This window comes from Nannospalax galili, unplaced genomic scaffold (assembly GCF_000622305.1).
Source record: "Nannospalax galili isolate Female #2095 unplaced genomic scaffold, S.galili_v1.0 scaffold1206, whole genome shotgun sequence".
Classification (NCBI taxonomy): Eukaryota; Metazoa; Chordata; class Mammalia; order Rodentia; family Spalacidae; genus Nannospalax; species Nannospalax galili.
This window is the reverse complement of record NW_008355162.1, coordinates 1514185-1527807: the sequence shown is the minus strand read 5'-3', so window position 1 is coordinate 1527807 and position 13623 is coordinate 1514185. Positions and strand designations below refer to the sequence as shown.

Here is a 13623-nt window from a genome sequence, read left to right as displayed (position 1 = left end):
TTTAGGGTGACCACTCTTGACGGGACAAGTGCTGTGGGCTGTGGAGAACTGAAAATCCCACGCATTGTTGGTGAGAATGTAAGATGATACAGAGGCTGTGGAAAATGGTATAGAGGTTTCTTAAAAGTTAAACATAGAATTAACGTATGATTCAGCCTTTCTACTCTTGGGTTTGTATCCAAAGGAGTGCAGAGCAGAGTCATGCACAGAAATCCATCCACCCGTGCTCCCAGCAGCCTTAGTTACAACAGCCCAGAGGTAGAGGACACCTAGGTGCCCACCAGTGCCTGAACGGGTAAGCAAAATGTGTCTATGGATCTTATTCAGCCTCAGGAAGGAAGGGAAGGCCAGGTGGGGAGGTGCATGCCTGGTGGAGGCAGGGTGTCATTATTTTGAGGACAGTTTTGGCTACGGAGCAATTTCATGGCCAGCTTGAGATACATAGCAAGATCTTGTATCAAAAACAAAACAAGGCAAAACAATACACATACATACATACTCAACACACACACACACACACACACACACACACACACACATACACACACGGGATACCAGCACATCTTACAATATGAATGACTTTAAGATATCACACTAAATGAAACAAGCTAGTTCTGAAAGGATAGATATATGAATTCACTGCTTTGAGGATCCAGAGGGATCAAACTCACAGAGACAGAAAGTAAAATGGACGGTCAGAGGTTCAGTGTCTCAGGATGAAAAGCATTCTGTGGATGGGTGGTGGTGACCTTTGTACATCCATGTGAATGTCCTTAACAGACAGACCGGGCACTTAAGATGGAGACATTCTGCATGTTTATCATAATAGTTTTTGCTATTGGTACTGTTTGGTGCTAAGACTTGAAGCCCTTTCACATGCTAGGGACGCCCCTCTACCACAGCCCTCTATCCACAGCCCTCTACCACAGCCCTCTATCCACAGCCCTCTTTTCACTTTTTATTTCGAAGCAGGGTCTCACTAAGTTGCCCAGGCTGGCCTTCAACTTGTGATCCTCCTGCCTCAACTTCTCAAGTAGCTGGGATTCAATACATGAAAGAAGTGAAATCATACAGAATTTGTCCTCTCGTGTAGATGTGTGTGTGTGTGTGTGTGTGTGTGTGTGTGTGTGCGTGTAGATCAGGTCTTCCTTGATTGCTGTCCACCTTACTTAATTTATTATTTTGTGAGTATATGCATGTATGTGACTATATGCATGTGTGTGGTATATGCACACATGTGTATGTTGTGTGCACACTTGGAGACCAGAGGAGGAAGTCACATGTCCTGCTCTATTACTCTCTCCACCTTGTTTTTAATTTTTAAGATTATTTTTATTTTATGTGTATGAGTGTGTTGCTAGCATGTATGTGAGTGCACCCATGTTGTGTAATGCCTATGGAAGTCAGAAGATGGCATTGGATCCCCAGGAATGGGAGTTACGGATGGTTGTTAGCCACCATGTAGGTGCTGAGAATTGAACTCAGGTCCTCTGCAAGAGCAGCCAGTGCTCTTAACCACTGAGTCATCTCTCTGGCCCTTATGTTTTGAGACAAGGTCTCTCACTGAACCCGGACCTCACCCACTCAGCCAGCTAGCTACCTAGCGAGCCCCAGGCTCCTCCCCAGCACTGGGATTACAGGTGTGCACCCAGCTTTTTGCATGGGTGCTGGGAATCTGAACTCAGGCCTTTGTGCTTACGCAGCAAACACTTCAGTGACTGAGCCATCTCTGCAGACCCAGTCCTGGCTTACTTTTTATCACAATAAAAGGTTAATCAGAATAAAAAATTCTATTGGAAAAAAGGTTAAAAATTAAATTCCGTTCTTCTCTTGCACCAGCCACTTTCAAGGACTCCAGAGCTGGGCGAGTGGCTGCGAAGTTGCACAGGGCAGGACAAGGGATTCCAATTGTCCCTGAAAGCTCCGTGCAGGAATGACTTTTACACTGTGAGCATGATCTGGACTAAAAAGACTTTACTTAACCTTGCAACCAAAAAGTTACTGTTGGGGGCTGGACAGATGGCTCCACAGTTAAGAGTACTGGGCTGCTCTTGTAGAGGACATGGGTTTGATTCCCAGCACCCACATGGCAGTTAACAACCATCTGTAACTCCAGTTACAGGGGAATTCAACTCTTTCTTCTGATCTCCTCAGGCATTGCACAACATGGGTGCACTTACACACATGCAGGCAATACACCCATATATGTAAAATAAAAATAATAAATATATTTTAAAAAAACAAAACCCACAAAAAGTTACTGTTTACAATGTGAACAAGCTCACTGAACCATGTGCTCTTCTGACCTAGGCACCTGACCTTGATCCCTCAGGACCCCACCTCACCCTCCACCCATGAGTGTGGGTGTTCCAGATTAACATGTCAAAGCTCTGGAAGCAGTGAGCTCACCTCATTGGAAGCAGGGGGAGAAACTGAGAAGTCTGTTTGCAGTTGTGTGTGATACTCTAGGCCTGGGTATTAAAGGCTGAGTTTCTCTGATCAGGGTGGGAAAGGCTTCTACTTCCCCAATTCATGCTGGAGATACTGTTTGAATAAAGAATGAGAGAGGTCTGGCTGGAAAACACAGTTCCATGAGACACCTGAAGGAACAGGTTCTCAGAGTTCAGGTATACTCTTGGCTAAGAATCAAGCTATTTCTTAATTCAGGCATAACTGTAATGTAGCTTAGGAACACCTGCAGCTCCATTACAGCACTATTCTAGAAGGTCATCCTCTGGTACAGTCACACTTCCTCAAAGCCACAGAGGGTTCCACCAGCCTTGAAACACCCCTCCCTCAGCTGGGTTCACACTCTCATGAGGACATAGGATATAAATTGTCAGTGCAACATCATGCTCGCAGCTTGCAGGGGACTTATCTTCCCCATCTACACTGAACTCTTGAGGCAGGAAGAGCTTAAATGAGGGGCAGAGCCTTACTGACACCCCTCCCCCTCATCTGACTCTATACCTCACCCTTCGAAGCTGAAGGACTCGCCACCATGACCATGAGGACAAGGACTCCATCAACAAACATTTGCTGCGTGCACAAAGTGCCCATATGTACAACACAGAAAATACAACCTACGAACTCTTTCTGGATTCCTCAGTTTGTCTCCTAAAATCCTTCTTGTTGTCTTGATGATAAAATGAAGACTTGCTTCAATGTAAGAATTCTTATGTTCCCAGTGTTTTTCTAGAAATGAATCATCTCATTATCATTAGCTAAAATGGTGCTACAGTTAGACCATGGGGGCATGCAGGGGTGAACAGAAGCACACTGTCTAGACTTTCTCGAACCAGGTCTGTTTTGTATCAGCCTCATGACATCACTGGATACCCCACCTTTAGTCCAGGTCATTGGGGACTTCTCAAAAATGACACTTCATGAGCTGCTTCTACATCAAATACTGTCACTGTCACATGAGCAAAACCACACTTTATTTAGAAGTTGAAAATGTGTTTACCTTATTTAGAGACTTACTCATTCACTTCCTTCATGTCATTTAAACCTTATTACTGTGTCTGAGAGGTAAACTGCTCACCCACTGTAATGATGGGAACTCCAAGGCTCAGAGGACTGGAGTCGCATTCCTGGGGGAACACCTAGACTCTCTAATTCCAAGCCCTGCCTCTTTCCTTCTGAGTTGACTGGCAGTGGATCCTCGGGGAGTAACACACACCTTGAAAGCTGATAAAATTTATCTATCTACGTGTCTTGTAGGCTTGGTGTGAAAATGTCCTAAGATATTGCATAAGTGGCACATATTAGGAGATCATTAATAGTAACATCACGGTTTTATTATCTATTATTATTATAGCCACATCCAAGGGTCACATAAATTGCAATGATTATGGTTGTATTATTATTATATTAAAGGTACTTTTCAAAATTAATACTGGATGAGCATTCTTCAGAATGAAATGTGAAAATACACAGGACTTTATAGATGAGAAGGTAGATGGTGAGGAAGCCATGGATGTAGCCACAGCAACAAACAGGAAGGAAACCACTCAGGTGGGAATCTCCCCCAGCGTTCAGCTCCCTCCCTCCCTTCTGTCCCTTCTCACCAGGGCCTTGGGGAGTCTGGGGTCTACGTCGGGAGTTCGCCATCTGATCCAGAAAAGCAGAATTATGCCTATCTCTGTATCCCTGAGTGCCCACCTCTAGGTAGGCCCCAGAAGGACATGCCTTGACAAGATCGACTACTATAGAACCTCTAGGCTTCTGTAAGCCCGCGTTCTCCCAACAAAGTACCCCTCCTCGTAACACTCCACCCAGGAGCCACACGGTCGAGAGCATGTCCTGGTCTTCCCTCTTACCACTATTTTCCCAGCAGGGCTTGGGGGAGCCAACCACCGTGATCTGATCAGGGAAGACTTCACCCATCTCTATCTGTCAGCTTAGCCCTGCACAGAATCCAGCCCATCCTCCCATGCCCCGATGCCTTACAGTTTCTTTCCTGTTGCTGTGATAATATACTCTGACAGAAGCAACTTGGGTGACAGTTTATTCTGCCTCATAGTTCAAGGGCACAGTCCATTATAGTGGGGAAGCCAGGGTCAATGCCACCCACAATGGTGGAGTTTTCCACCTCCATAAATGGACTCCAGACCATGCTCAATAGGCAGACCCAGAGATTCCTCCCCCAAGTGACTCTAGAGTACAGCTCGTTGAGGATTAACCCTAACCATCACACCCACATTCTGATACCCCCAGAACCCAGCCCAGTCTGCCAACGCCCTACATCCCATGGACCCACCCAAGCCTCCTTTCCCAGCCCCATTCAAGCCCAGCCCCCATGCACTGGCCCTGCCCAGAGTCACACCCCAAGCCCCATCCAGCCCAGACTTACAATGTTCATGAGCGTCAGCAGGTATTTCTGCACGTGCTCCTGACCGTGGAACTGGACCACGGAATCATCCACGCCCAGCAGGACCTCAATGTTGTAGTCATCATCCGTAGCGTGCCTGCGTGCCCTGTGCCGTGAGCTGTTGACTCGCTCCTCCAGGACGCCCAGGGCTCGGCTGAGGCTGTCCAGGCTGCCCTGGGAGGCTCCTGGAAGGAGAAGACAGTGTCTTCAGTAGCAGCCCAGGCCCCACCAGGGACATCACAGAAAGACACAGCCTATTTGGGTGCCACTCAGCACCAGTCAGGAATCCTCATTTAAAACTCACAGTGTGGTGAGCCCCTGAACCTGGGCACCCACTAGGCATCCGGGTTACCACTCATTTAAAACTCATAGTGCCCTAAACCCAGGCATCATGCCCATTCACAGAACAAACTGAAGTCCAGACAGGGGCAGTAGTGGTCTGACAAGTCACCTTACACTCAGCAGCACTCAGGCTGACACCTTGGTAGCTTCAAGGCCAGCTCTTTCCCTGACACCTGGGAACCACTCCGACATAGCAGGGGCCATGGTGTCCTCCTGACACTGTGAGAGGCTCCACCGGCATTGGGACAAACCCCGTGCAGCCCGGAAGTGCAAACCCAGGAGGGAGTGAGCAGCTCTAGTTCTTAACCCACAGACACACTCACACACTACAGGGCTCAGAGCTGCCAAAAGGCTGATATATCTATTGAATGCCATAGCCTTTTTCTATAACTGTGGAAAACTAGACTCAACTCAGGTAGTGTGAGACAAATAGTCTCCCCTCAGGCCTGACTCTCCTCCCAGAACTTTCAGTCTTTCACTGCAGAGAACAGTCTGATACCTGCTCCTGGGTCAGGACCTCCATGCCTGGCTCCTCCCTCACCAGGGGAACTGTGCCCCCACAGTGCTGATGGAATTGTTTGGACCCACAGGAGTCCATCTCATGGCACTTCTCACAGACTTCCCTGGAGGGCAGTGACCACCTGCCACAGGTCAGCACCTGGCCATGTTGAGGAGTGATGCCTGAGGGGGTCTCAGATCAGGGTTGGGGCGAGGAGTTCCCTCAGGATCAAAGCCTAAGATGCCATCCTAATGGCCTTATAGCTGTGCTCTCTGCCACTGTTCCCATCTGCTTCTCACAGGCGGGACAGAACCAGGCATCCAGAGGGAGCCTGAAGGTGGCCACCTGTGAAGATATAGGGCAGCTTGGCATCGGGTCCTGCTCCCCACATCAGCCCCTGGTGTATCTCTTCACCCAGTCACACAATGAGCATCTTCAGATACAGATGAGGATCTGACAGAAGTCACATGGTGGACTCCCAGCCTGAAGTTTCTTACCTACAGCTTACCCCGAATGTGACAATCTGTGTAATATACATAAGCAGGCACAGATACACATAAACTCAGGCACACACATATCAAGTGCACACCCACATGTTCACATGTACATGCAGTGCACTCATACATAAGCACACACATGGCAGGCACTCAGCATAGGGATGTGACCTGCAGCTCTGTGGGCAGGGCGGGTGCAGAGCTGAAAACCTCTGTTCTCAGCTGCCTGGAGATGATTCAGGGCCATTCCTGATGTTCCCAAAGGAGATGCTGGGGACTTAAACCTGACAGAAGGCTTGAGGGATTGCTCCTCTATTTTTATGTGTTTATTTCTTTGCGTTTTCAACAAGCAGGGCCAGCTCACCTTCAGAGCCACCTTGGGAAGCAAAAAAGATGGTAATTTACAAAGAAAAATTCCTCCCCTGGGAAGGATCCAGACACCACCTTCAGCACTGATCAAGCTCAGGGTCACACATGGGCTGCCCCAGGGGCACAGCCAGACTGCAGAGGTGCTCCTTAGGACCACAAGGTATTTTTAAAATAACTCACTTGGTTGACAGTATTTGAAAATTGGAAGATTTCACATTGAAAACAATTTGGAGCATCCAGTTTCTCCTGAGGAATCAAGAGAAGGGGCCACAGCTGAGGTCACCCAGGATTAGGAATTGAGGACATACTTAAAGGCAGGGCATGGTAGGGTGCGGGGACAAGTCACCAGAGCAGCCTAATGCTTTCCTGCTCCCACCCCAGGACCGCAGAGGGTGCCCGACATGCCCTAACCCCCAAGGCAGCACACACTGACCCCTCCACACATCCACTGTAAGGGTTTGAGGGTCACTGTGAGGCTGGAGCTGGGCTGGGGTGTGTCTTGAAGCTGTTCTTTCAGGTTGGCATTATTGTTTAGCTAAACACTGTGTACCAGGCCCAGGCAAACCAGGGAGGCTTTCAAAAAGATGCTTCACAGATGCTAATTTCAGTGAAGGTTTTATTGTTGCTGGAATTATTCTCATGGTGATGGGGGCTGCTCTGGAACATCAACCCCAAGGCCCAGCTGGTTGAGAGGTTCTAAAGACCAGGGGCAAAGTAGGCAAAGACAGACAGACGGGCTCCTGGGGTCAGCCTCTCTAAGCAGTCTGGCTTCTCTGAAGTTTAGGGCAGAGGAACAGGCCAAGGCTGTGGGATCTGGGGCCACGTGAGCCCTGGTCCAGCTGCCCTTCTGCCCTTCCATGTCCCATGGCAGCCAGACAGATATTCCACCTCACTAATCATGGGAACCACTTCCATTTTCCTCACAATGGTCTCGACCTTGACCCAGGCTACACTCTGGGCCTAGCAGATCCATCTCTTACAGGGAGCGCTGGCCAGCAACAAGCTCCAAAAAGGTCCTGGACCTCCTTGACAACGGCCTTGGCCTTCGGGGCCTGCCCTCCTCCCCCCAGTGCTGGGTTGCCGGCTTGATTAAAGGCTTCTTCTAAACTTGGTCCTTGGCCTACAGTTCACGTGGCCCTCTGTCCCATTCCCTGTTATTGGACCAGGCTGGGTAAAGAGCTGTCAGCACCGTCAATCTCCTGCTGAGGCAACAGGATATTACTGTCCTCGGTCTCTTCCTCTATGGCAGTCCCCACACAGACACATGAGGAGAAATCACTGGTCCCCTAGGGAGGGGGCTGACAGATGCCAGAGAAAGAGAACAGGGACTTGAGCAGCCACACCCTGATGCAATGAATCCCCTCCCCAAAGAAAGCTATCACAGGATACTATCTTTCAAATGAGTAAACAAAAGAGGCTTGGTTCCTGGTACTCCCTGTGCCTGGGGACCCTTCCAGATGGCATCTGGAGCTTTCTTCGCTCATGTCTGGGGCAAAGGTTGACAGCAGGAAGTGCATCCAAGACCCAATCCCTGGCTTAGGGTCTCTAGATGCAAAGGAATGGCTCTGAGAGTCGGTCAACAGACTGGAAAGAGGAAGGGAGGAAGAAAACAGAGTTCCTGCCCAGGGGAGACTGAGGCAGTCACCATGTAGAGGAATGGGTGGCTCCTGGCAGCCAGCCACCTACATAGCCTGTGGGCTGAGGTTGCACCTGCCAGCATCCTAAAGTGCCCTCTAGGACACAGCTCTGGATCAAGGACAGGTGCCCAGCCCTTCCCAGTAACAGACCTCTGCTGGGTCCTCACACAGGGGAGGGGCTGCTTGTTGCTCACATCATCATCCCGTTCTAGCAGGGCTATGCTTGTCCCACAAAGGTTTGTGAGCTGGAGGCATGGTCCCCATGTAGTAGCATTGCAATGGCAGAATCTCAACAGGTGTGGCCTAGGGAAAGTTAATTAGACCATAGGGACTACAAATTTGTAAATGAACCAGCACTACCACATGGGACTGGACTGTTCCTTCAGGAAACAAGTGGTTATTAAAGGAAGGAACATGGACTCCCCCCCTCCCCTTTTGCTTCCTTCCTTACCAAGCCATCTTCCACTCTCATAGACTTCTACCACACGATGCCATTAAGTATGCTGTGGTATGGCCAGGGGTGCACTTGCCAGGATCCCAGCACCATGGTGTTTGAACTTTCTTTTTCCCAGAATAGTGAGCAAAATAAATGTCTGTTCTTTATAAATTATCCAGCATCGGGTATTTTGTTACAGCAACATAAAATGGACTAAGACAAAAAAACAAAGGATTAGAGGAGCAGAAAGATTAAGTGGCTCCACCAAACCAAATTGCCAGGGAGGAGGAGCTTTTCCTCAAAGAATAAGGTTTCAGGGGCCTGGAGAGTTGGCTTTCAGGTAAAGAGTACTTCCTCTTCCAGAGGACCTAGGTTCAGTTCCCAGCACCACAAGTGCCTGGAACTGCATCTCCAGGGGATCTGACTCCCTCTTCTGGTCTCAGTGGGCACCTGCACATATATGGCATACATTCATGTACACATAGACACACACGTAGACAAAAATAAATCCTAAAAAGAATGTGTCAGAAACTGGGGATGTGCTCGGTTGGTAGAATGTCTGCCTAGGAGGGTTGGATCCCCTGCACTGCACAACTTGGTTATGGTGGTGTACACCAGCACTCAGGAAGTGGAAGCAGAGGGTCAGGAATTCAAGGTCATCCTCAGCTCCGTAACGAGGCGGAGGCCAGCGGAACTACATGGGGCCCTGCCTACAACAGTAATAAAAGGATAATGATTCTATTTTAGAAAGAGCAGAATACTGTTCCATATTTTATTTATTATTTTTACTTTGTGTGTATGAGTGTATTGCCTGCATGTGTGTAAGTGCACCCTGCATTGCTTGCAGAGGTCAGAAGAAGGCATCAGCTCTTCTGAAACTAGAGTTTCAGGTGGTGGTTAGCCATCATGTGAGTGCTGGGAATCAGAAGATAATGATTCTATTTTAGAAAGAGCAGAATACTGTTCCATATTTTATTTATTATTTTTACTTTGTGTGTATGAGTGTATTGCCTGCATGTGTGTAAGTGCACCCTGCATTGCTTGCAGAGGTCAGAAGAAGGCATCAGCTCTTCTGAAATTAGAGTTTCAGGTGGTGGTTAGCCATCATGTGAGTGCTGGGAATCGGACCCAGGTCCTGTGCAAGAGCAGCCAGTGCTCTTAACTTCTGAGCCCTCTCTCTAGGCCTGGAATACTAGAGTATTATAATGAGAATATACATGTCACAGTAAACTGTGGGCATGTTCCCAGCATTGGTTTTTGTTAGTTTGTTTGACTGATTTTCAGACAGGGTCTTACTCTGAAACCCAGGCTAATCTGGAACTTACTCTGTATACCAGGATGGTCTCAAATTAGCAGCAATCCTCCCCCCTGCCCTGTGCTGGGATTACAGGCATGTGCTATCATACCTGGCCTTTGCAATGTTATTGAAGCGGCCTGGAGGATCCCTGGTATTCCGGCAGCACAAGTTCTGGTCTAGGGGAAACCAAAATTGGCAGAAACAAGCACATTCCATCTGGAGAAAAGGAATCTGGGCTTTAGTCTGTAAAGCCAGGAGCACGATACGGCTGAAGTGCCAAGAATGCCCGGTGGTCTGCGCATGCCTTTGCCTTTGTTGGGGTGGCTTCTTTGTCTTTCTGCTTCTGCCCCTGCCTTGAGTTAGCTCCTGCCCAGGCCCTGTGGGAGCCTCCAACAGGCCCAGTGGGAAGGCAGCCCAGTTTTGTCCCTTGCCTCCCTTCCGCGTTGGGCTCAGAGCTTGTGGAAGGGGAGGCTATGTTTGGTCCCTGATAGAATTTGGCTCTTGAAGTCCCCTAAAGGCTCAGAGTCAAGGCTTTGGCTCCAGCTGGTGTCACTATTGAGAGGCAGTGGGAACTTTAGGAGACTGGGTATAGTAAAGGATGTTAGCTCACTGAGAAGGCAACCTTGAAAGGGATACTGGGATCTGGGCCCCTTCCTGGTGGCCTTGGAGAAAAAGTTTCCTCCTCCACATGCTCCCACCAGGATGTCCTGTGTTGCCACAATATAGCCCAAGGCAAAAGGTCCTCATGACCAGCGGCTAAAACCTCTAAACCTGGACCCCAAATCCTTTCCCCCTTCTAAGTTATTTATCACGAGTATTTTATCACTGTAATGCAAAGTTCATGGCACAGTCCCTGTATGTCTCCTCCACAGCCCTCACTAACTAAACATTGGGGACAGTAGGCATCAGGTATGTGTGGGAGGGGTGGCACCTGGAGGAGCACATTATTCTATGACGGGGAAGACTCTGCTGTCCTCTCCCCATGGGATGGCCTCCCTACTTCTCCCATCCTTCATGGGCAGCAGAAACATCACCTCTGCAGGAAGACCCTTACTCATCCCATCCTAAATTCAAAGGCTCCCTCCCTCAGCTCCTCCCCTCAACAGCATCCTTTTCCTTTCTTGCACAGAGTGACAACTGTGCATAACTCTAGCCTCTTTGTGAATTTGCTCCTGCATTATCCACCTCTCCTCCCTTGGATGGAGGCTCCTGAGGGACAGTGGCCATGGAATCAGGTAGGCCTCAGTTTCCCCAGTGTCCTACAGGAATCTTGGGGCTGTGAAGGGTGGGGGTGATGGCAGCGAGATGCAATGGGAACATGGCCAGAAGGGAGGGGGGCAGGAAGCTGGTGAATGGAGGGCCAGGAAGACCAGACGGGGAAGGACAAAGAGAAGAGCACAGGCTGGAGCAAGATCCAGCTGTACATTACTCACACAGGGAAAAATCAAGACAAGAGGAATGGGAAGATGAAAGCAAATGGGGTGGAGAAACACGCAGTGTGTAATTGCCAACAAACAGAAACGAGGCATCCTAACTGTACGCATGAGAATAAAATACAACCCAAGGTGCTCAGGGCTACGAAGCCAACAGGATATGGAGAAGATGTGAGAGAGGAAACTGGATTTCTACCAGAGCTCTGAGCAAGCATCAGAAGATGGACCACAGTTAGATGTGCACCTTCACATGTTTAGCTCAGAAAGTATCATGGTTAGAGAAAAACACTAGGGAAGGACGGAAAGAATGTGAATTCATAAGACAATCTAGTATTTAAACCACCAAAAAATAAAACAAGTCCATTTCATGTATGCGTGGAAGAAGTTTGGCTACACACTGGGACATGAAGAAAACCAAAAAATTGTATTCACAATGACTAAAGTCTAGACCAAAATCAGAAACTACAGTAAAAACAAAGTCCCTTAAAATGTTTAGTACTAAGTGTGGTGGTGCACACCTGTAGTCCCAGCACTTGGCAGACAGAGGCAGGCAGATCTCTGTGAGATTGAGGCCAGCCTGGTCTACTTAGTGAGTTCCAGGCCAGCTGGGGTTACAGGGAGACCTTGTTTCAAATAAACAAATGAACAAACAAAGAAATCTTTAGTGCCAGAGAGTGAAAACATAGTTCTAAGACACAAAGACTAAATACAAGATATAAAGCCCAACAGCTGGCTCAAGTGGGGAATCTGAATTAACTGACAGCTACAGAAGAAATCAAAGAAGTCGTCAAAGGAGTCTAGGAGTGGCTATAGGATAAACCTCCCTCTTCTCATCTTACATGAAGTGAGTATCCAGTCATCAATAACTTGCCTGTCCAGAGCAATTACCAGTCAGAAAACAGAGAGAAGGAAAAGGCTTGTCAAAGCCACACAAGGCCCAGAATATCAAGGAATGAGTGAAAGACTAATGAATGTGCAAGGTAATGAAAAATGCAAAAATCATATAGAGAGAGAGAGAGAGAGAGAGAGAGAGAGAGAGACACCACAGTAAAGGAAGAGAAAATAATACAGTCTTGAAGTTGGTTTGCAAAATTTGAAGTTAATCTATAAATTTAACACGATCACAATCAAAGAATCATTAAGCTTCAAAAAATTCCAGAATTCACATGGAAGACAACACAGGTATGAAAAAGAACACCAGGAAGGGGCACCTTCAAATTAAGAGCCAATGTCATAAAATCAGATTCATTATAATATGGTGTGCTAGTGTCTTAAAGCCACAGATCAATGGGATTGAATAAAGGGTCCAAGGACACATCCAGATTTCTGGATAAAAAATGGAGGCTTGGCCATACACATACTGTTTGTCTCCTTCTGGATTACCATGAAAGTTCCAGTTGGAGGATTTTAAGGTCCCAACTCTACAAGCACAGGGAGAGCAGGGGAGAGACAATAATCAGGTACTTTTCATGGTAATGGACTTGATGTGTTCAAGAACTTGAACCCCAAGCTGGCAGAGGGGAAAGCCAGGATGCTTCTGATCTGCACCAGAGAGTCATCCAGAGCTCCAAGACACAGATGTACCAGGGGTCATCTAGAATTGAGGGGGAACTCGAGAGTTAGAGGCTTGAGTCACTTTCCCCCTTTGTCCTGTATCCCTCTTCTCAACTGGCGTTAATCTGGAGGCTTCCTTGAAAAAAAGTGGTCAAGGGTCTCTGTTCTGTGAGCTCCAAGTATAGTTAAGGGCAGGGGTCATTCTAGAAGCAGGAGGACTAAGCGTGCATCCAGTTCCCTGGTTCAGTCGGACGCTGGTGGCCAGGCCTTCAGCCTTCCAGACAGACCAAGAAGTCTCCAGAAAACCAATGAGCAAAAGGCACCCACCTATACACTGGGTTTCCTGTCACTGTGTTCACTGCCCACCCTTACATCTAAGCAGCCAGGGTCACTGGCTCTCTGCTGGGAGCTTCCAACACTGTAAACGGAGACCAAAAAGCAGCAAAACCACCAGAAAGAGGAAAAGATAGGAAATCATAGACCCTTTACCTCCCCTCTCTTCCTCTCCCCTCCCCTCCCCTCCCCGGCCTCCCCCGCATCTGTGAAAAACCCATGTGTGCCCCCACCTACCCACCCATGAAGCCTCTCTCCCTGGGTAGAGTTGATAACTATGCTCCAAAATGTTTAGATCTTTCGTTCCCCTTGTAACCATGGGTGAGCCCAGCCCCTCCGTCTCTAGATCAAGGACA

At 48.2% G+C, this 13623-nt stretch overlaps 1 protein-coding gene across 1 annotated transcript in view; it reads right to left on the bottom strand.

The window, feature by feature from the left end:
* Window positions 1-13623, bottom strand: part of Adamts2 (ADAM metallopeptidase with thrombospondin type 1 motif 2) — a 244116-nt gene that overhangs the window by 92453 nt on the left and 138040 nt on the right. The window contains exon 4 of the mRNA XM_017802958.2: window positions 4856-5058. Coding sequence (XP_017658447.2) covers window positions 4856-5058 — 203 coding nt within the window. The remainder of the gene's footprint in view (window positions 1-4855; window positions 5059-13623) is intronic.